The sequence below is a fragment of the Vanellus vanellus genome, assembly GCF_965231255.1.
Source record: "Vanellus vanellus genome assembly, chromosome: 9".
Taxonomy (NCBI): Eukaryota; Metazoa; Chordata; class Aves; order Charadriiformes; family Charadriidae; genus Vanellus; species Vanellus vanellus.
The window spans coordinates 24,193,807-24,214,697 of NC_138914.1; the positions used below are offsets into that span (position 1 = coordinate 24,193,807).

Below are 20,891 nucleotides of genomic sequence, written 5' to 3' on the forward strand. Positions count from 1 at the left end.
TAGTGTCAAAGGTGACAAATATCCTAGGGTTATAGAATCAACTTTTACAGGTTATAGAACTGTATATTTTGATAACATTTGTAACTTTGTCCTTGAGAATACTGAAAGAAGAACGTAGAAATAGTAGGCAATACACACTATGGAGGGGTGGAGGGGAAAGAGGGTCTACCATGTTATATAGGTGACCTGAAATGATATTTCAGGAAAGTTAAATGAACATAAGGAAAACTTTAATGCTTGAGATGTAAGTAATATTCTCCTTAGTACTAGGGTTTTAGTCTTCAAAAGTGTAAGTTTTGATTTACGCTAGTAAAATACAGTTCTGAAATTGAAAATACATTGGAGACCACTAAAATGGAGTACTTTATAGGATGTTTTTTAATGCAAGGGTTGCTTTATGGGTTTGGGTTTTATGTAATCTCAAAAGAGCAGCTGCATAGTGATTCTCTTGTGGGAGAAAGTACTGGCTTCATGCTTAGACATTGCCTGTGCCGGTGGAATATGGAAAGAGTTGAAAGATCAGTGTAGGGGCATAACCTTGCATGTTGTCTGTGTGTGAAGGTTTCCAATACCCGCTCATACAGGGTTACATATTCACAGGGGGTAAAGTACATTCATTGGGTATTTTTAAACGAGAAATCCATTTGTTAAGCTTCAGTCTGGCTTTAAAACATAAACATGCGAGATCTCTGTTTCTGAATAGATTCAGTCATCTGTAGGTGGAATTGGATAGTAGATGGGCGCAGGTGACATTGCTTTTATTTTGCAACTCTTTACTTGGAGGGCAGAGAATGGATTTATATGAGAAATAATCTTCCATTTCATAATTCAAAAGAAGTTATTTTGAGTCATCTTTGTCCTTCCACGGTGAAAGAGTCCTTGTATTGCTGTTTCTGGAATGTTTTATTTTTCTGTGTAAGGAATCTATTATTTGTGTGAACTTTTTTCACTCCTTTTCTGAGTTCTCTTATGCTTCTTCATTCTGTGCTATAAAGTTACATGCAATTTCATACATCATTAGATTTGCTCTTATTGCAGCTATTCTTGATATTGAGCTTTTAATTCCACAGAACCACCCACCTCTTTTTACTGAATCACTTCTTTGAAGCAGGGTGTAACGTGCATAGCTCAGTTTGGAGAATATTTTTAGTACCTACAGGATGGCTTCACAGGGAACTGTCTGTATAACTTGTGTCTTGGTGTTCAAAACCAGTACTGTTGTGTGCATTCAGATGTGATTAACTGTGTATCTCTCGTTCCCCTTGTCTTGAGAGGATATTTCTTGTAACTGTAGAAACTGGAAGATGTTGTATTGGTCATGCCAGCAAATTTCTGCCAAGCAGCGAAGGTAAAAGTGCTTAGTTGTAAATGAAAAATAACGTGGCTAGACATGAAAAGTCACTCTGTATTGCCTTATCCAAAAAGTCTGCTGTGCTGTTTGGTTTGTTTTTTTTTAAAAAAAATCCGGACCAATACAGATCTATCAATACACAGCATAGTTTTATGTTAGATCAGCTCTGAAGACTACAAAGGTGCTTCGTTCCTGGGAATGCCTACGTCTCTTAAAATGATGGATCACTTGACTATTCTTCTTTTAAAATTTGAGCACGAATTTGGTAGGAAATCCCATACACAAGAAGAGGTGGTGTTTGGTATCTTAGCAGCAGCTGAAGAAGCTGGCTGGGGGCTGGTTGAAGAGAAACAAAATGGTATACACAAAGTAGATGAAAAAGTACTGGAAATCAGTTCTGTGTTGGAAGGAAGGGTCTCTCTGTTTCCCTGCCTCAGGTAAGACTAGTCCTGACTACAAAATTTGGCTTTTTGAATTGAGGTGATTCCCTGTCAGTTATTTCTTTGAGGAATTTAGATCTCTAAGGTAATGACTGGATTTTGGATAATTTGCTTGCAGTACTTTTCCACTTACTTTTCCACTTTTTCTAGTGTTAGTAAAGTAATGAATGGCAAGTGATGGTGGCGAGAGGATGGGGCCAGACTCTTTCCACTGGTGCCCAGCGACAGGACAAGGGGCAACGGGCACAAACTGGAACACAGGAAGTTCCACCTCAACATGAGGGAAAAACTTCTTTCCTGTGAGGGTGGCAGAGCGCTGGCACAGGCTGCCCAGAGAGGCTGCGGAGTCTCCTTCTCTGGAGATCTTCAAAACTCACCTGGACATGATCATGTGCAACCTGGTGTGGGTGACCCTGTTTTGGCAGGGGGTTGGACTAGATGATCTCCAGAGGTCTGTTCCAACCTCTACCAGTCTGTGATTCTGTTAGCTACCATAGGTGACTTGGCAGCTGAAAACAAGTGGGTTTGGTTTGGGTAAAATGGGCACCTTCAGAAGTGCTGTCCAGAAGTCCCCTATCCAGTTCCTGGGTTCATGCAGTTCTTGTGCTGTCATCCATTGTCTCTCTTTGCTGACTACATTGGTTTTTCTCCTTGCTCAATTTTTTCAAACTTCATTGGTGAAAAATTTATGAAGGCGAGTGGTAGTTTGCTGTAAAATGTTAGTTCAGAAGGTAATGAGAGCAGATAAATGGATTTGATCCCTTTTATCTAAATTTTCTTGTGAATGTTAATGTGTCAGGTAAAGGTCTGTAGGAATATACAGAAATGTTATTTTAAAGGTAATGATATTTGAGTACGTTTGGAGAAAACACTGAAGAAGAATACTAGGTCATGGGGAACAAGGGCTGACAGGTTTCAATATTTACACTGCTGTGCAAATGCTGTAGGGCGTTCTTTGCAGCTAAAGCAACTAGGAGACCTCTTAAGGATAAGGTAGCATTTGGCTAACAGTGATTCGTTTCTTTCCTTTTAATATTTCCAACTCATTGGTTGGTGACTGATGCACCAAAATTGGGTTTTGGCTGGTCGGTTTTCTTGGGAGAGTCAGCTGCCTGTCATCGGTTTCTACCAGTGGGGCCTCTAATTCTGATGATAATAGTGCATTCATAACTTGACCTGAAAACTCTTGTGACAATTACAAGCTTCCTACTCTCCTTTATGATTTTATCTTATGTTAATTCAAGCTAAAAACATACTTTCTTTATCTTTTGAAGGTGGACCCAAATAGCTTTGTCCCAGGCAAGTCTCTAAATAAAAAAATCACGTTAGTTGCTTGATGTTGGAAAGTGTGAATTTTCCCTTGAAGCTGGCACTAGCTCCAGGGACTTATCAAAGATTTAAACACAGTTTAAATTTAGATATTAAAGAACAAAATTGCATATTAAAAAAAAAAAATCACGTGTTGTTGGCTATTTAAAATGCTGGAATGCAATGAATGCATAACATAAAAGGCAGTACATCAGAGGTTGGCTTTGATCATTAATGTGCTGTTTGTATTAATCCAGGATGTATCAGCATAAAAGCAGGTACTTTAGCTTTATCTTCCCAATATTAGTTTTTCAGTTTAACTTTTAGTCCTTGAACACTAGTAATTCAAAATAATTTGTAGAGTCATTTAACCTTACTAAGAAGAGTTTTTATAGTTAAGGAATTAAAGTTAATGGTAATAATACTTTATAAGTAAAGTCCTGCAAGTATATCCTCATTAAGTGGATATGTTGTTATGGAGTCTGGGCGTAAGCAAGGAAAACGAAGAACTCTTGAAGTTGGTTGTGGTGGTGTTTTGGTTTTTGTGTTTGTCTCATTTTGATTTTGGGGTTTTTTGGATGTAACGTATTGGTATAGTGTTACACTGTAGCCACATTTAATGATACTGCCTAGCAGTTAATTTGGTAGGAGGCATGAATTAAAGGAAAATATAATTGGCTAAAGGTTAACCTTTTAAGAAAACAGGGAGTGATTTTTTTTTTTATTTATTTTTTTTTTAAGTTGAAACTTAGATTCATGCATGGAATTATTTATCTGAAACATAGCAAGGTATATCACTTAAAAAATCTTATGATATTAGCAATAGAAATAAAGAGTTAAATGCAGTTGATAACTAAAAAGAATAAGTGAAGTCTTGTTAATGAATAGTGTTTGTATATGACCATTACTCTTCCCTGAATGCAGTCTGAGGTTTAATTTCTGTTAAGTTACGTAATTACATGTCTACAGAACTTTACTAGAGCATCAGTAATTTGGTGATGGCTGAGTGAGAGCAAGTATCTACTGAAAGAACTAGTAACTGATACTATTCTGATCTATGCAATTTGAATGCAAAAAGTAGTGATATTTTTAAACAAAACCCCCAAAATTTGAAGGGCTTGTTCTCTATCAAAGAAAACTAATGTGTGTGAAGCCTTGTGTTATGGAAGCCAACTGACAGCCTGGAAAATGTAATTAATGTAGTCCTCATCTATTCAAAACAATTTTTTATTTTTGCAACATGAAGACGTATACAATTATATAAAACCAATTCCTCCTGATTTCTCCTTTCAAGCATATACGTAGCTGTTCTGAGAATTTATTGCAGGAAATGTTGGAAAACAAAATTAACACATTGAAGAAAACAAAATTAACACATTGAAGAAAAAAAGCACAAATCTGTCCACAGTTTGAGGCAACATATTTCTCAGTTATTATAGCAGTGTTTTTTGAGAAGCATTTTCCTTAGTTTGTAGCTGCATTCTTGAACTCAGACTTTCCTCACAGTCCAAGGGCTTTTTTCCCGTATAGCAGGAATTACTCAAACACAGTAAAGGACTAAGGCTGAAGCAGTGAATGTCTTTGGGCTTGGCGCTGTTCTGTACAGGTACTCAGCTGCATGTAGAAAGCTTTGCTTTCTCTTTACTCGTACCTTGTATGGATTTCTTGCATTCACTTAAACTTGCAGCAGTGTATGTGTTGATTTTCTTTATTGCTCCGACTAAAGATTAAAATTTTAATAAATAATCTCTCTTCCCATTGAGATTAACTTTTTTGAACTGTGTTAAAACTTTCTGAAATTTTGTGGTCGTCGTTCACATTTGAGATCAAAATGTATTTTACCCAAATATGACCTTTTAATTTCCATTTTACAGCAACAGGATTAAATCTAGTTTTTTACATTATGCTTGTTTAAAAGCTAAAATATCTTGCAAAAGGACTTTATCAAGATTGACTGTACTACAAAATAATTAAAGCTATTTAAGGATGGAGAGCTGATAGTATGGTAACAGAAAAATGTCTTACAGATATAAAAGTAGTAAGAGCTTAAAATGAAGAGCTGACAAAATATAGTTAGTATGTAAGAGCTTTATGAATAATGCCACCCCTCCACTCCACCCAATGGTACTTTGTAGTAGAAACATTGATAACTGGAAAACCAATGTAGTTTAAGCTTTTTTTGAATATCTGAGGACCCTGAAATTGGCATGTGATTATCTTCTGTTAAAACTGACCAGTTGTACCTCCTGTCATTTGTAAACAGACAGCTAACAGTAATCAGGCAACAAATGTACTGAATCTAGTAAAATTTCCTAATGTTGAAGAAAATAGGATCTATTCAGAATCTTTGTACAGGGTGTCAAATTCATAATTCTCAGTACCTGAATGTTTTAGTATGGGATGAAGAGGTCTATTCTTGCTTGTGACTAATGCTTTGAAATATATTTAGAAGTGTTATCACTCGTAGCAATGTTAGAAGTTCTTTGAAGTAATCTATATGTATTTGCAAAAAAGCATTTACATATTGCAAATATTTTGTGTTCTAACCTTCAAATCATATTCTTGATGATGTGACTCTTTAACAAAACATTTCCTTGAAACATGTTCCAGCAGCGTTTAATATGCTAAATAAATTTTAATCAGTTTTCCATGCTAAAATTTGCACTCTGTGTTCACTTAAGTATTTGAACTTCTTAGTTGAGTTGTCTGTTTGTTTATTTTTCCTTTCTCCTTGGTATATACTCTTGACTTGACACGGGAAAAGATATTTTAGGTTTGAACAATATATCAAGTGTAGCTTGCTATTAATACTGCTGAAGGACATTCTACAATTCTGCCACCCAATCCCAGGGATATTAGATATTCTGAAGTACTAGCTTGCTGAAATATTGCAGATTTACTACCATTTGATACTAAAATCTGAAAACCCTACTGATGGTGATTGGAAGTGGTGATTCTCATAATTAACAACCTGAGGACGAACCTATTTGGAGGTTAATAATAAGGACTGTTGTGGTCATCGCCATCTAAAAATATTAAAAATCTTGCTGAGGACCTGTGAGCTCCTTTTCAGTAAATAGCAACTGATGAGAGATCTAAATGTCATCATTAAGACAGTCTACATTAATTGGAACTTGTTTTTTCCCCCCTTGTAGTGGTCATTTGTTGTGGCTACAATCACGGAAATTCCACCAGTTGCCTTTCTTCCCAATTTTGTTGTTCAGAGAAAAGTTTTGAAACCTCTACGAACCCAGACAGGAGGAACAATAATGGTAAGGTGCTCCTGATTCATTTTTATCATATCTAAACTTGTTGATCAAAACACTATAAACCTGTGAGCTGTAATATTTTGTATAACTCAAAGGCGCGAGGCCTGTAGAGGGAATGAGTTACTGCACGGTCCTAAACATGAGCAAAATTTGCTGCTTGTTAGCAACTACCAAGGTGAAGGACATACCTAATTTTCTGGTCCATAATTTGTAGAAGCAGAAGAGACAATAGAGGACAGCCTGGGCAAGTTATGATAGATACGGCACGACTTCTAGCACGTACAGAGTCTCAATTAGTTTTTGAATATAGTTCAAATACTGACTAATTCTAGGAATGGGAGGTTTCAAAATTGATAATAGAGAAACTATTTTTAAAGCACAAATTTACCAAACAGCCTTGGTGCTGTATGGGAATAGATGCATGGTTTGGTTGCTCTTGCGGCTAGATAAGTCTTTAAATTTAAGTATCACCTTGCCCATTTTAATGGTTAGTTTATCTACTTCTTCTATTGTAAATACTACATAAACAGCTCAGTGGAACTCAAGTGAGTTGTAGACTGTTTCACCTCAACAGAATTGTTTACTAATTAGTTAAATGAGTGCTCTGGTCAGAAGAGCTGTAGAAGTGTTACCAGATGTGTAATTTTGCCTGAGAATCACTGTTAGAGATGTTGAAGGAGTAGGAGGTAAGAAAGCAGTTAATAGCTGGGGCCAGGGATGAGTTATTTAAACCATGTATTGAGAAAAAGATGCCTATGTAATTGTAAACTGGTAACTAATGGGACCTTTGCTGCCCTTTTTACCATTCCTTGTCATATTAGAGCTAGAGTTCAGAAACTGTACAGCATGGTGCTGGGAGAAGATAGTGGCAGTCCCCATCTCTCTTCGCAGGCACTGAGCTGTAGCAGTTACATAAATGGAAGACAAATAATCCTATCTGAAATCATTAATATTATGGTACAAATAGATCTTTGCATTTTAGCTACTCTTCTTGAAGGTTGCTGTTATGATGGGTGCATGTGAAAAGGATAGAAGTCCATATTGCTTTTTCTGTGTCTCTTTGAAGCCAGTTATTGAAGAACACTATTCTGTGGTCTGGCAAGCCTTTCAGGGTACGTCTGTGCCAGATATGAGACTACGATTTATTGCAACCACTAGGTATTAAAGGTGAGCGAGACTGGGAAGCCATAAATGAATGATAAAGTAATAGCATTATTTTCAGAAACAGGCTTGTAGGTAGCTTGCCATTTCTGTTTACAGAAATGTGGGTACTTAGTAATCTGTGCACTGGAATCAAGGTTTCTTATTTTTAAATGCTTACCTTTGTGAATGTATCAAGAATTCATTAAAAACATAAATAATATAAGGAGCTTTTCTGTGACTAGTACATAAAAAGCAGTGCAGTACAGTTTTCAGTAACATTGGAAAAAGGTTGAATCTGTTTGAGTCTGACCTGTGAGAATGATGTAAGCCAGGCCAAAAATTAAAGCAGTTCTCCAAGTTTTCTTTAATTTCATGGGGCTGAAGTGAGATTAACTGTTGCTACTATCATTTGTGTGTGATTGAAGTGGATCTGGACACTATTAACTTTCAGCCCTCTGGGGTTTTACTATGTGAAATGAAAGTAGAGAGCCAGCTCTTAGCAGATTTTTAAGGCAAGATGAAATATCCTGCTTTTCTGTTGTGATTACCTTTTTAATGATAGAACTACTCAATGCCTTATTCTTTATTGGAAGAAAAATGGCAATTTCTTTCAGTATTTTAGTCCTCTTGTTAAATCTGTGTCTCATCCAGCTGGATTTGCAAGTGTGCATGTAAAATGAACCGTGCCAGTTGTTATTTTTTGTTACCGAAAGGTAGTAGAGAAAGGAATGGAATGGACTGGATACTTTGTGGTTGGTCTTCTAACAGTGCGATTTGTTTTAAGCGTGTCATCTTGACTCCCTTTGTAATATCAAAACGCTGGTCATAGATGTCTGAATGTCTGGAGCTCTTCAGAAAGTTTGAGTGTAGGTTTGAACTGTGTTGCAAACTGGTGCATTTTATTATTTATAATGGGGAATGCAGTGTTTGCATAATGGAACTCTTCATGGTTCTGTGAAGTACTCATAGTAGTCAAAAAATACATTGACTTACATATGTGTGTGTTCAGAAAAATCTCATTTGTAATCAGAGGAAAAGGTGAGAGTCGTGATCACAGCAGAGCAGTAGCAAAGGAAGATTTCCAGGAAGATTTTGAACATGGGGGTGGTAGAGGGAAAGATCAAGAAGTCACCTCCTTGATGCTGAAATTGTCTGAGAAGTGAGTTAACTGCTGCTTAGTGCTTTGAGCTGTTAAATAAAAATAGCCTGTGGCTTCTTCCTAAATAATTTGGACGATTGCAAGTCTTGTGACATTTACCATGTTTAAGTATCATTGCAGGTTGCTGATTCTGGTTTTAATTCAGGCTTATGAGTGGGAAATGGCTTTCTTTCATAGAATAAAAATTGTATGTATCTTGCCTGCCTTGGGCTGTTTCTCCAGCTGTTGTTGTTCTCAGCTCTTAAATCCCCTTTCCTAATTCTACTTTAATTCTCTTGTGTTGCTCTGTCTTCTTGGATGTATGTGTTATTTAAAGCCAAAGAACAGCGAGGTAAGGAAATATGTGGAAGTGTTTGTACAGGGTAGCGATGTCTGGTGCTCTTGTTGAAGCCTAAAAGTCCATATAAGCATGACAAAACCAGATAAACTACTGAAAATCTTAAACCAACCCTCAAGGACAATTTAGGATTCGAGTTTGGAAAGAACATGCTAAGTTCCTCATAAATATTTCGATTTATTGGATTATGGTAATAGGCTGGATAACAGAAAGTGCTACCTGGGTAGGTGTTACCTGGGACAAGTGGAGATGATAGGAGTGGAAGACAGTGCACCTCCCTCAGGTAAACCTGCACAAACCACCTGGAACGCTTTCTCCAGGCAATTTGCCAGCAGGGGCTGGAGAGAGCATCAATTCAGTTTTGGTGATATCTGTGTAGTCATCTTGCTTTCAATGGACTGCTGGGAAATTTGGGGGTAGTTTGATATTTTTTTTTGTTGCTTGTTTTGTGGGGTGTTTTTTTGTTTGGTTGGGTTCTTTTTTTGTTTTTAAAACCTAATGTTATAGACTGGAGAGTAGTAGAGAGAAAGAATTCTGGTTTCATATGGTTCATATAGTTCAAGGTGCTTAAAGATTTTTGGTTGTCACCCACAGATGAAGAAGCAGCTCCATTCTGTCTCCAATTAGTCCTTCAGCGTCACTTCAGACGCCTGGTCAGTTCCCTGTTCTGTGCCGTATTTCTGAGTGCAGTCAGTAGTGATTATTGAGATGATGGTTTTTGGTCTGCAAAGTTCTGTCTAAATAGGAACATGCAGAGTCTTCTCTTATTATAGCCACGCTGTCTTTCTGTAAAGTAGTTGGGAGGAATGAAGGAAATGGTAGAAGAGAAAAATAGTTGGGCCGAGTCTAGAGTTTCCTAATATTCTACCTTTGATATTTCTTGAGGGCCTTGTCAGAATGCATGTGTGAAATCTATTTCAGCGTGGTTCTTGCTAGACAATACTTTATATATAGTTTTGTGATGTTTTTCAGTGTGCTTGTGTTATCTTTAATTCATAAAGGTGTGTTCAGTATTATAAATGTAGTCATGTAGAAGAGATAGCCACTAGTTCTCTATGAGGTCTTTGTATCATGCCTCCTGACATACGGATGACATCACTGGTCACTTTTGGATTGATCTCGGTGCCATATGCTGTTGTTTTTTACCTTTTCTATTTTTTATTATGGGGAAGTAAGCATGTACCTTAAAAAGAGTTTTGATTCATCAGACAATAACATTTTGACAGTACAATCAGAAGTACAATCTTCTGCTATTCCTGATGGTCTTGTTTATCATGAAAATTCCTGTTGAGTTTGTACTTTTTTAATGATTTTTTTTAGCAATAGTGGAAGATTGGTTTTTGGTGAGGAATCCCTAGGAAGTATGCTAAATCACAGATAATGTGCTTTCCCTGTGACTTAATGGGTTTTATAGTTCAGAAACTACAATCTTTTTCTCAAGATCTAATTTGTGTAAGTTAGCGCGTTCATAACAGGATGATGTTTACCCTTCCCAGTAGTTTTCTTAATACTAAATTAGAACTGTTCAAATATTTATATTGGTGATGAAAAATTCTCAACTGTCCAAACTTACTTTCTTATATGATGTGTAATATGTTCTTTCCATGATTATGGAAAGGAATAATCTGTTTTGGTTGTTCTTAATTAAAACTAGTAATATATTATTTTTTTTTAACGTGACACTTAAGGAATACTGCAGTTAAACACTTGTTTGACTCTTCTTGGCCAAAATAAGTCAGGTTTTTCAATTGAAATTTCATCATTTAAGTCTTGTGTATGTCTTCTCTGTCAATACTTTCACTTCCCTGATTGTCATTTGAGTTCAAAGGAGAGATACAGGTACAATTTTTCCGTACTGGAGGGAAAAAAGATTCGTAATCTATACTATGCATGTTATATAATTTAAAAAAAAAAATAATTCACAGGACGCTTCGTAGTCTAGCATTTTTCTGTCCCACCCCTCAGCTGAAACTATGTTAATCTGTATTTTCAGGATTTTGAGCTTACATCCCTCCTATTTTTACATGAACGGGAAGGATATTAGGGTATTTTTGCTCATTTTTTACTCTTACCGAGACTTGTACTTTCCCTTTTTCACTTGACTGCTAGGGGTCGGTGTTCATCTCTGCAAAACGCAGTTAGTTTTAGATCTGTTGAACTGCCAGAGAATGAAATGCACATGAGACATCAAATATTTTTTCAATTATTGATGCTGAGGATAGTTTTGTATGGTGCGTAACCAGAGATCTGATTCAGAGTGTCGTGCAGTGGTAAAACATCCGAAAATTCAATGGGCATGTCAGAATGCTGAGAGTTGCATTTGGGATGGAAGCAGAGGGTGCTAAATTGTTGCCTCGTTCATTCATGAAGTTCTCACTGTAATTTTCTTAAGGCAGGAAAACTTGCTGTTGATAGAGGCTGGGCAATCAATGTGGGTAAGTACAAATGTAGTACGTTAAATAATACTTGAAATACCGTGTTTAACATATTTTCATTTAGCATGATGGGTGTTCTGTTTATAATAACAGAAAATGACTGGATTGTGTTTAACTAAAATCAACTCTAAAGGAAAAAAATTTTAAAAAGTACTGGAATTGTTTTCTCATGTACTGTCACCCATACTGCCGTTGTATAATTAAATAAAATATTTTTTGGCAAGAAAAAAACCCCAACTGGATAAAGATATGATACCATATATAAGGAAAAGTATTTGATTTGAAATAGTGTGGAAAAAAAAAAAAAGGAAAAAGATGTTTGGAGTGAATTTCAATATTTCAGTTAAATCTTTCTTTTCATTAAATTATAAAATAATTTTTACAGATCTTATAATCAGCTAAGTTATATATTATACCAGATCAAGGGATTGGTTGATATGCTGGAGAGCAGGGCTGCACCAGTTAGTGTCTGGGTTTGGCTGTGCAGTTTATCCCGAAAAAGACGTGAATGAATGAATCATGAAGAATATAGTGAATATAAATCTGCTCTCCTGCTCATTGCAAATAGCAATGCAAAACCAGTAAACTATTGTAGCAATATTTTGTCACGTAAGACTTAGCTTGTTGTTTTCGTAGAGCTCAAATTCTGGGATTTTTCCATTATTTCTTACACACATCTTCTACAACGTGAATATCTGATATTAAAAATTAAATAGACATTAAAAACAAACTCAAAAGCCTGTCATGTTTACTGATCTCTAAAGTGAGCTTGTTAAATTTCTTGTTTAGTTATTTGTAGTGGGTTTCTCAGTAAGAAGTTCTGTTTTATTATATAAAAATATAGGGAAGGTCTAAGTACTTTTTTGTTGTAAAGAGTATGTGTGAATTGAATTACAAATATGAAATGAATTACAAAAATGTTCTTAGACCCTATTTTGGAATACAAGGGATGTTTGACTTCCAATTTCCATTCTCTGTAAAACAAAGAGGAATTTTTAAAGTTTCTTCTGGTCTGAGTGTTTGCAGAAGACAATCGCATGTGCAAATAAGGATAATGCCATAGTCCTCGGTTTGCTACTTTTTTGAGCCAGTGTTCAGCACAGAAAAGAGCTTTCCACGTGTCCCTTCCACCTGTCCCGTGATGTTAATTGGCTTCATTAGGATATCCTGCCTGGGGATGCACTAACCAAGGGCAACTCCAGCATCCTGGGGGAGCTGAACTCTTACAGCAGTATGCTGTGTCTTGGGGCCACCATGTATTACATACATACATTTCTCAACTCTTAGGGTGGTTGCTAGATGAAAGAGACAATTCTCTTTAAAACTGGGTATCTGCAGATCCTTTGCGTGGTGGTCTGGTAGTCCCCACACAAGATGTGTACCGAAACCCCGTGAGCTGTTTTGTGGTGCTCGGTAGGAGTTTGACAGCTTAGGCGCTTGTCTTTGCTAAAGAAAAAAATGTGCCTGACATGTAAGTGATCTCTGACTCTTTGCAAAGACCATTTATACTCCTTAGTATCTAGCTTTTCACATCTTCAACATTTTTACTTTTAGGGGGTGGTTTTCATCACTGTTCAAGTGACAAAGGCGGAGGATTTTGTGCGTATGCAGATATTACACTGGCTATAAAGGTAAGATGTACTCTTAAACCAGGATTTTCTTTTATTTGTGCAAATGGAAAAAAAAATCCACATAAATTCATAAGAACTATTTTGCATCTTAATAGGAGAAAATAAAGCCATCTATAGATGGGTAGGAACAGGAAAATGGTGTCGTACTTGATGCTGCAGAACATAATGCATATGTAGCATTGTTAAGTGGAAAGCAAGAGTTACAGGGGTCACAATTATCAATGTAAATATGAACCACTACAATTGCATTAATAATGTCGTCTTGCAAAAAAAACCAACATTAAAAATCAAACCAGATTGTCTCATAATATACTCAGTGATAATTATCTTAGCCTCGCAGTTGAACCTGAATATTCCACGAGTTTCAGTGGTTACAATCAAGACAAATGCAGAGACAGAAATGCTCTCTCTGAATCAAGCTGCACTGTACAGTGCTGAGAGAGGTTCAAATTCATCAATAAAAATGTGAATGTCTCCAAAATAACCACTGAACGTGAATGAACACATTTGGTATTTAGCTGCTGAAAGGCTGAAGCAGGAGGCTTCTGTAATTAGTGCTTCTTTTTATCAAATGTACTATGGTATATTTGTGCACTGGAATATTTATAAAGTATCAGTAATAATCAAACATAAGCTCTAGTGATTGCAGCATACTATATGACATAACATCCTAATTTCTGTACGTGGTAATTTGCAGAAAAGTAATCCTCAGTGTTCTGTTTTCCCTATCATTAAAATACTGATTGAGAAATTATGGTGGGTGACAGTTTGTACAAAGTCTTTGGGTTTTACCATGTCTATATTAAGACAGTAACTTGTCAAAGTTAAGACTCAGAATTAATTTATTTTTTTTTTCGCAGATGTGGAATAAGAAATGAGTTATTACTAAAAGTGGCTTTAATGCATGCAGTCCCTATAGCGGCTTTTCCTAAATGGTGGATTTCATGCTTTTAGAGTTGGATGCCGTCACAGTGCACTGTTTCTCCCTTCCTGCTGATAGCCCCTCTTCTGCTGTCACTTGTCTCATGCAGTTGGCTCTTCGACCTCTTGGGGCCTGTGCAGCTCTTTCTTCACCCTGTCCCATCCCACAGTTGGTGCTGTTGCTGGTTCCGCTCCAGCCTCTGCCAGCACCGATGCCACGATCGATTGGCGCTCTTATCCCTGGCTGGACACGGCCTTTCCTGGCCAGCTGGGGTGGGGTGCGGGGATGTTCCAGCTACGCTGGGGCAGAGCCAGCCTTACTACAACAGGGTTGATGACCCTGCGCCCAGGGTGTCTTTCAGCATCATTGGGCTCATGCCTCGTTTGCGGAGTCTGCTTTACAAGTTAGTGTGGGATGCTGTAGAAAGACATGGAAGAAATTATCTTTTTATGTGAAATGACTAGAGCTTTTGTAATTAAATGTATTGGAATCATTTAGCTGTTTATTTGGTGAATGAAATGAATAGACACACACACTACATTCAAATCTGAACAGTAGTATACTGTTCAAGCTTCAGGCCTCCAGTTTAATCTGTCACCTAACTTTCTCCATCTTTTTCTTTGCTTATATGTTCAGTTTTTATTTGAAAGAGTGCAAGGGGTGTCTAAAGCCACAATTATTGATCTGGATGCTCATCAGGTGAGTAGCCTACCTGTATTCAGTGCTGCAGATGTTTTGCTCAAAATAGAAGTGTGTGATGCCATTTATTTTTTTTCTACCAGTATAAACTGTCAACTTAGAATTAATCATAGATGATGAAAACTATGAACAGTTTAGTCGTTTAATTATTTTATGGTCCAAAAAGGCTCTTAAGCGATTTTAACAAAATTAAACTGAGTTGTAGCTCCACCATGTGGCTAGATGTAAAAATATTTGAGTTGCATACTGATCGGAGGCACAACAGTCTCCAGAGTAGATCAGCATCCCAGAAGAAACAAGAATCCCTTGAAACAGAATTGCAGTTAATTCAGCATGCGTGATCATTGCAGCAGCCTCTGCAGGATATGAATTTGACCTTCAGTGTTTTAATAGAATGCCTGGCTTCAGGCTAATGAAGTAAAGGATACCTCTCTCTTCACCTGATAGTGATTTACTGTGAGTACTGACAACAAATCTCATCTTTGGTAGGATTTCCAAAATAAATCCTGAAAGGAGGGAAGTGGTATTTTTAGAAAAGCAGCTAGTGGACCAAAATTATATCCAATCTAAAGCATTGAAGATAATTTAATATGTGTAAATAAACCATTTTAAGTAGTTCCATTGCAGTGAGGAAGCCTAATGGCTGCAAGTTTTCCATCTTCTATCATTTCTCTTATCTACAAGTTAAGGCATCCTAAAATTACCATAACATTAGGACAGTTTATGCAATAGAAAGGTGTTTTGTGTTCATGATTCTCTTGAGCTGTCTCCATCAGGCTATGGATTTTTTGTGTGTTTTTTTGGGGGGTGTTTTTTGTCTTGTTTTTTAAAAACTTCTCAGAATGTATTTTGGTTTTCAGAGATCATACTGGTAATCTCAGTCTGCAACCCGAATCACCCCTTTCTGTAATTCTTTCCTTTCTTTGGGCAACGAGAGGTGTGGGAAGTAGCAGCTCAGCAGATCCCTTTTAAGTATGCAGATATTCTCATCTTGTAAGTGTTCCAGTTCTTGGTGCATTGGCAAATTCCACCTTTCATAAGAGAATGGTTCACGCAGAGGCCTTTGTATTCCTACATTTCATGAACTGTTTATTTGTGGACTAAGGGTGCTGAAGAAATAAGTAGGAGTTGCCATTTTTTGCATAAAGCATAAAGAAATGCATTTTTGGAGCTTCCCATGACCCTTTTCCTACACCTTATAGAATCATAGAATCATAGGGTTGGAAGGGACCTCTGGAGATCATCTAGTCCAACTCCCCTACCAGAACAGGGACACCTTTAGAGCAGGTTGCACAGGAACGTGTCCAGGTGGGTTTTGAATGTCTCCAGAGATGGAGACTCCACCACCTCCCTGGGCAGCCTGTTCCAGTGCTCTACCACCCTCAAGGTAAAGAAGTTCCTCCTCATGTTTAGGTGGAACTTCCTATACTCAAGTTTGTGCCCGTTACCTCTTGTCCTGTAACTGGGCACCACCGAAGAGCCTGGCCCCATCCTCCTGGCACCCACCCTTTAAGTATTTATAAGCGTGGATGAGGTCCCCCCTCAACCGTCTTTTTTACAGACTAGAGAGACCCAATTCCCTCAGTCTTTCTTCATAAGTGAGGTGTTCTAGTTCCCTAATCATCTTGGTAGCCCTATGCTGCACCCTCTCCAGCAGTTCCCTGTCCTTCTTGAGCTGGGGAGCCCAGAACTGGACACAGTACTCCAGGTGTGGCCTCACCAAGGCAGAGTAGAGAGGGAGGATAACCTCCCTCGACCTGCTGGCTGCACTCTTCTTGATGCACCCCAGGATGCCATTGGCCTTCTTGGCCACAAGGGCACATTGCTGGCTCATGGTCATCCTGTTGTCCACCAGGACTCCCAGGTCTCTTTCTACAGAGCTGCTCTCCAGCAGGTCAGCCCCCAACCTGTACTGATGCATGGGGTTATTCCTCCCCAGGTGCAGCACCCTACACTTGCCCTTATTGAATTTCATAAGATTCCTCTCCGCCCAACTCTCCAGCCTGTCCAGGTCTCTCTGTATGGCAGCACAGCCTTCTGGTGTGTCAGCCACCCCTCCCAGCTTTGTGTCATCAGCAAACTTGCTGAGGGTGCACTCTATCCCCTCATCCAAGTAGTTGATGAATATATTGAACAGGACTGGAGCCAGTACTGACCCCTGGGGAACACCACTCGTCACTGACCTCCAACTAGACTCTGCACCACTAACCACAACCCTCTGAGCTCTGTCTTGCAACCAGTTTTCTATCCACCTTACTGTCCATTCATCTAACCCATCTAACCCACTCTTCCTAAGCTTCCCTATGAGGATGCTGTTGACTAGCTTTAGCTCAGCGAGTCTTGTTTTTTCTTTTTTTTTTTTTTTTTGTTTGTTTCCAGGAGGGCAAGTTGTACCAGAAATATAGCCTAACTGTCCAGGGAGAGTTACAAAATGAACATAAATTATGTAACTGGATTACAGGAGATATATCTGTGGAAATGTCTGTTTCTATAGTTTAAATGAAATTCTGTTGGGGGTAGGAGCTGGGGTTCTGTGTGATACACTGATTTCAAGAAAATTATCTTAGTGATTGCAATGAAAAGATTATTTTTATACTAGTGGAAAAAAGTAAATGAGAGTGAGAAGAATACTATTTAAATTCAGAAATGGGGGAGGGGGGAATATTCAGACTCTGAGTTTTCTTTTGAGTATCCATCTTTACACCCAATGCAATCCTTCTGTAGGTAATCTCTGGTGTTGAATAAAACATTAAACTGTTGTCTTTAGTGTTGGTAACTTTTCCAGGGATTATTTATGTCGCCAAGACTTGAATTATCAGAAGAGCTGTAGTCTGATTTTTATTTAGTTATTTATTTTTCAGTCCTTGTGTAAAAAAATATGAGTATCTCTGCAGCAGTTGAAAGGGACTTTATTTGCACAGCTGGAAGATGAGGAGTCTATTGGATGGTTACAGTTGCTTTTGTGATGCTGCTGAAGACAATTAGCTTCTAATTTTCGTTTATTTTTCTTTTATGTGCTGTGATATCTATGATAATTACCTTCACAGAGATATAAGGATGTTGGTTTTCATAATGCCTGTGGGTTTTCAGGCTGATACTGTCGAAACCCTCAAAACTCTACACCTCAAAATAACCTTCACAACTATAAGAGAATGACACAGGGTTTTAAATATTAAATCACTTTAGTCTTATTTACTTTAGATTTGGCAGATTTAGTTCTGTGTTAGTGTGCTGGAGACAGCTAACTGTAAATTTCCTTCAGGGAAATGGCCATGAGAGAGACTTCATGGATGATCATCGGGTATATATTATGGATGCATACAATAGATATATTTATCCAGGGGATGGATTTGCTAAACGTAAGTATAACTGAAATTCATATTCCAAAATGGGAAAGACCTACTGTGTTGTCAAATAACTTTTTCAGTTACTAACAAGTTTCCTTGCAGTGATGTTAACTACATATTTTTTTAAATTTCACATTGAACATAAGATTTTCAGTGATCACTGTGATATATCATGGTAGTGTTAATACTGTAGTGCCTTCCATCACTTCTGGAATGAATTTCTGGAATGCAAGGCGTGGGTATCAGGCGGACTTTGTTAGCAGTCCGTTCGAAAGCTCCCGCCACGTTTAGAGCAATGAGTTAAATAAGCCTTTTGATTTGAAGATAACTGTTAGAATTAAATCTTTCCCTTATGCTAAATTTATAAAAGAATTCACTCTGGATTAGCTAATGCTGTGTGAAAAGGTTTCATGTTCTTTTGGAAGTTATAATTTATAACATGCTTAGGTGTTGTCTTTCCAATAGAACTTGTTTTATAAGCAGGGAGAAAAGAAAATGCATTTCAATGTGAAATAAGTTGGCAAGCAAAAGGAAGTCACACAGATGTTAAGAGCTGGTGCTTGATTCTGTTATTGTTGTTTGTTTTTCCCTACTGTGATGTGCCTATTGTGTTTGGTGACCTGTCACAATTAATTAGTGGGGTTTTGATAATGGTTAAATGGGAATGCAAAAGGCCGAAGTTTATTTGATCTTTTATTCTGTTACACTGTCATTTATTACAGGCTTCATTTGTTAGCTGAATGATAGTTTATTGGGGGAGATGTTCTTCTGCTGTTGAATTTCTTCATTCTGAAAAGCCTACTTAATTTGGATTCTTGGCAAGAATTAGGTTCTTCTGTTTTTTAACTAGTAAAGATTTTGAAAATTGTAGTATATGTATTTCAAGGTATTAAACTAAAAAATGACCATTTAAAGCACGTCATGTCTGTAAGCAAACAAATTGCAAGCAAATGAGTTTTAATATTTTTTTTCTTGATAAAAGCATCCCTTTATTCATGTATCAAATGGCAACATTTTGAAAAGATGGATTAAGACCCAAACAGAGTAAGCCCTTGTTAGCAAATGTGAAGTCCTGAACTCGCCCCTGCGCTGTGAAGCTGGGAATACTGCCATTCCCTGTCTATGGATGAAGCATGAGGTGCAGAAGGCTGCAGCCAAAGACATGTGAACATGTAGTTCCTTGTAGTTTGCATAAGGGTGTCTAAATAGGGGCTCAGTGCCTAAATCCTTTAAACTCTCTCCTGCTAGATGACCAGGTGAAGATGAGATCGGAGAGGGCATCTTTTTGAAGGGAGGTAGAGGCTTGAACCAGAAAGTTTGAATCCTTAGGGTAAACTCTAACTGATCACTGTCTCCCTGGACTTCCCCCTTATTTTCACTGTGCTTTATTACAGGACTCTCTTCTGTGCATTTCTTTGCCCTGTATGCTTCCTAAGGCAGGGGCGGTGGGGTGGGGAAGACTAGCTAACATTGCCTAATGCTTAGCCATAAGCTTTTTGAGTCCCTAAGGGGAAGTAGTTTGGAATGATGCAGAAGTTTAGGGAGAGAAAGGAGAAGATGGATGGGGAAAAGGACTAGTTCACTGAAAGGTAAGCATGAAAAGTTGACAGCTGAAACTCAAAGTTCAGGCCTTAAAAAAGCATTCATGTTGGTCTGAGTGTCATTTTACTTGTTTTCAAAGCTGTGGAAGTATATTCACTAATTAGCAAGAGATGGACAAAAGGCTGTCAAATGTAAATCTGTGTTCATTCTAACCTACAGATCCATCACTGTCCATCAGTAGTCCCTGATCTGGGTAATAACTAATCACTGTAATTCTGTGTTTTGTGGTGGAGATAAAGACAAAGACCTGCAGAGGCATGGAATCTGATTCACCATAGTCTCAACTTTTAATGGTTTCATCAGAACAATACTTGTTTGTTCCCCATGCTAATGTGTTTACCTCCTCCTCTAAAGCTCTACCCAGCTAGCGGATTCTTTACCCTGAAGAGGCTCTAAGTGCTGTTCAGAAGAGCACAGCTGTGCACTTACATGAACATTTATATAACAATAAGAAAAGAATTCAGGAAGAATATCATAAAGAAACAAAAGTCTTTGAAACTAATGGTGATTAAATAAAATAAAGGAAAAGAAAAGAATGCTTCGCTAATGTTGAACGAGGATGGAAAGCAGAAAAACCCCTACCCAGCAATCACGAGAATAAGTATCATTGTGTTGAATGCATTTGTGCCCACTTGGTGGGTGCTGAATCTGCACTTAAGATTTAAGACTCCAAGTCATTTAATTCAAGGCATGGGGTATGGTGTGGTGGAAGTCGTACCTTGAAACGCCTCTGAGATAGATTTGATTAGTTCAGATTTAGAGTTACATGTAAGTGTAAAAGCACCCAAAAGTAGGCTGCATAACTTTGGGTTTCTTCTCTCTACCTTGTCAACCCTCCTCTTCTACTGCTGATGCTTTATTAGAAGCACTAGAAATAATTTAATTCAAATTAAGGATAGACATTTGCTCTTCTGGTAGGATTACAGGGTAAGAAAGTTAAATTGAAAGTGCTTGGGGCAAAGCTGAATGTTATTATACATTAATAAAGCAGTTCACATAAATTCACGATCCCCTGCTGTTAAGTTTTGAGTGTTGTGATAAAAATAAAACATCAATAATTTCTCAGTGATGTTTATCTTGTGTTTTCCCCTAACTGTTTCCTCTGCAATAGCAATTCAGTGTTTTCTTTCCCTTATGCTTTATTTAGGTTACTTTTAAGTTAATAATTTTCTTTATGATTTCTTTGCTGACTGGTAAATGGACATGTAGATCAGTTGCTTTTCAATAACACTTTTCCACTTGCATCTC

The 20,891-nt window shown here is 37.6% G+C and overlaps 1 protein-coding gene across 1 annotated transcript in view; it reads left to right on the plus strand.

The window, feature by feature from the left end:
• HDAC11 (histone deacetylase 11) overlaps positions 1-20,891 on the plus strand; it is a gene marked incomplete at its 5' end in the record, with an annotated part of 54,239 nt that overhangs the window by 27,538 nt on the left and 5,810 nt on the right. Inside the window, 5 exons of the mRNA XM_082487937.1 lie at positions 6,255-6,371; positions 11,400-11,442; positions 12,997-13,073; positions 14,632-14,694; positions 17,957-18,053. Coding sequence (XP_082344063.1) covers positions 6,255-6,371; positions 11,400-11,442; positions 12,997-13,073; positions 14,632-14,694; positions 17,957-18,053 — 397 coding nt within the window. The remainder of the gene's footprint in view (positions 1-6,254; positions 6,372-11,399; positions 11,443-12,996; positions 13,074-14,631; positions 14,695-17,956; positions 18,054-20,891) is intronic.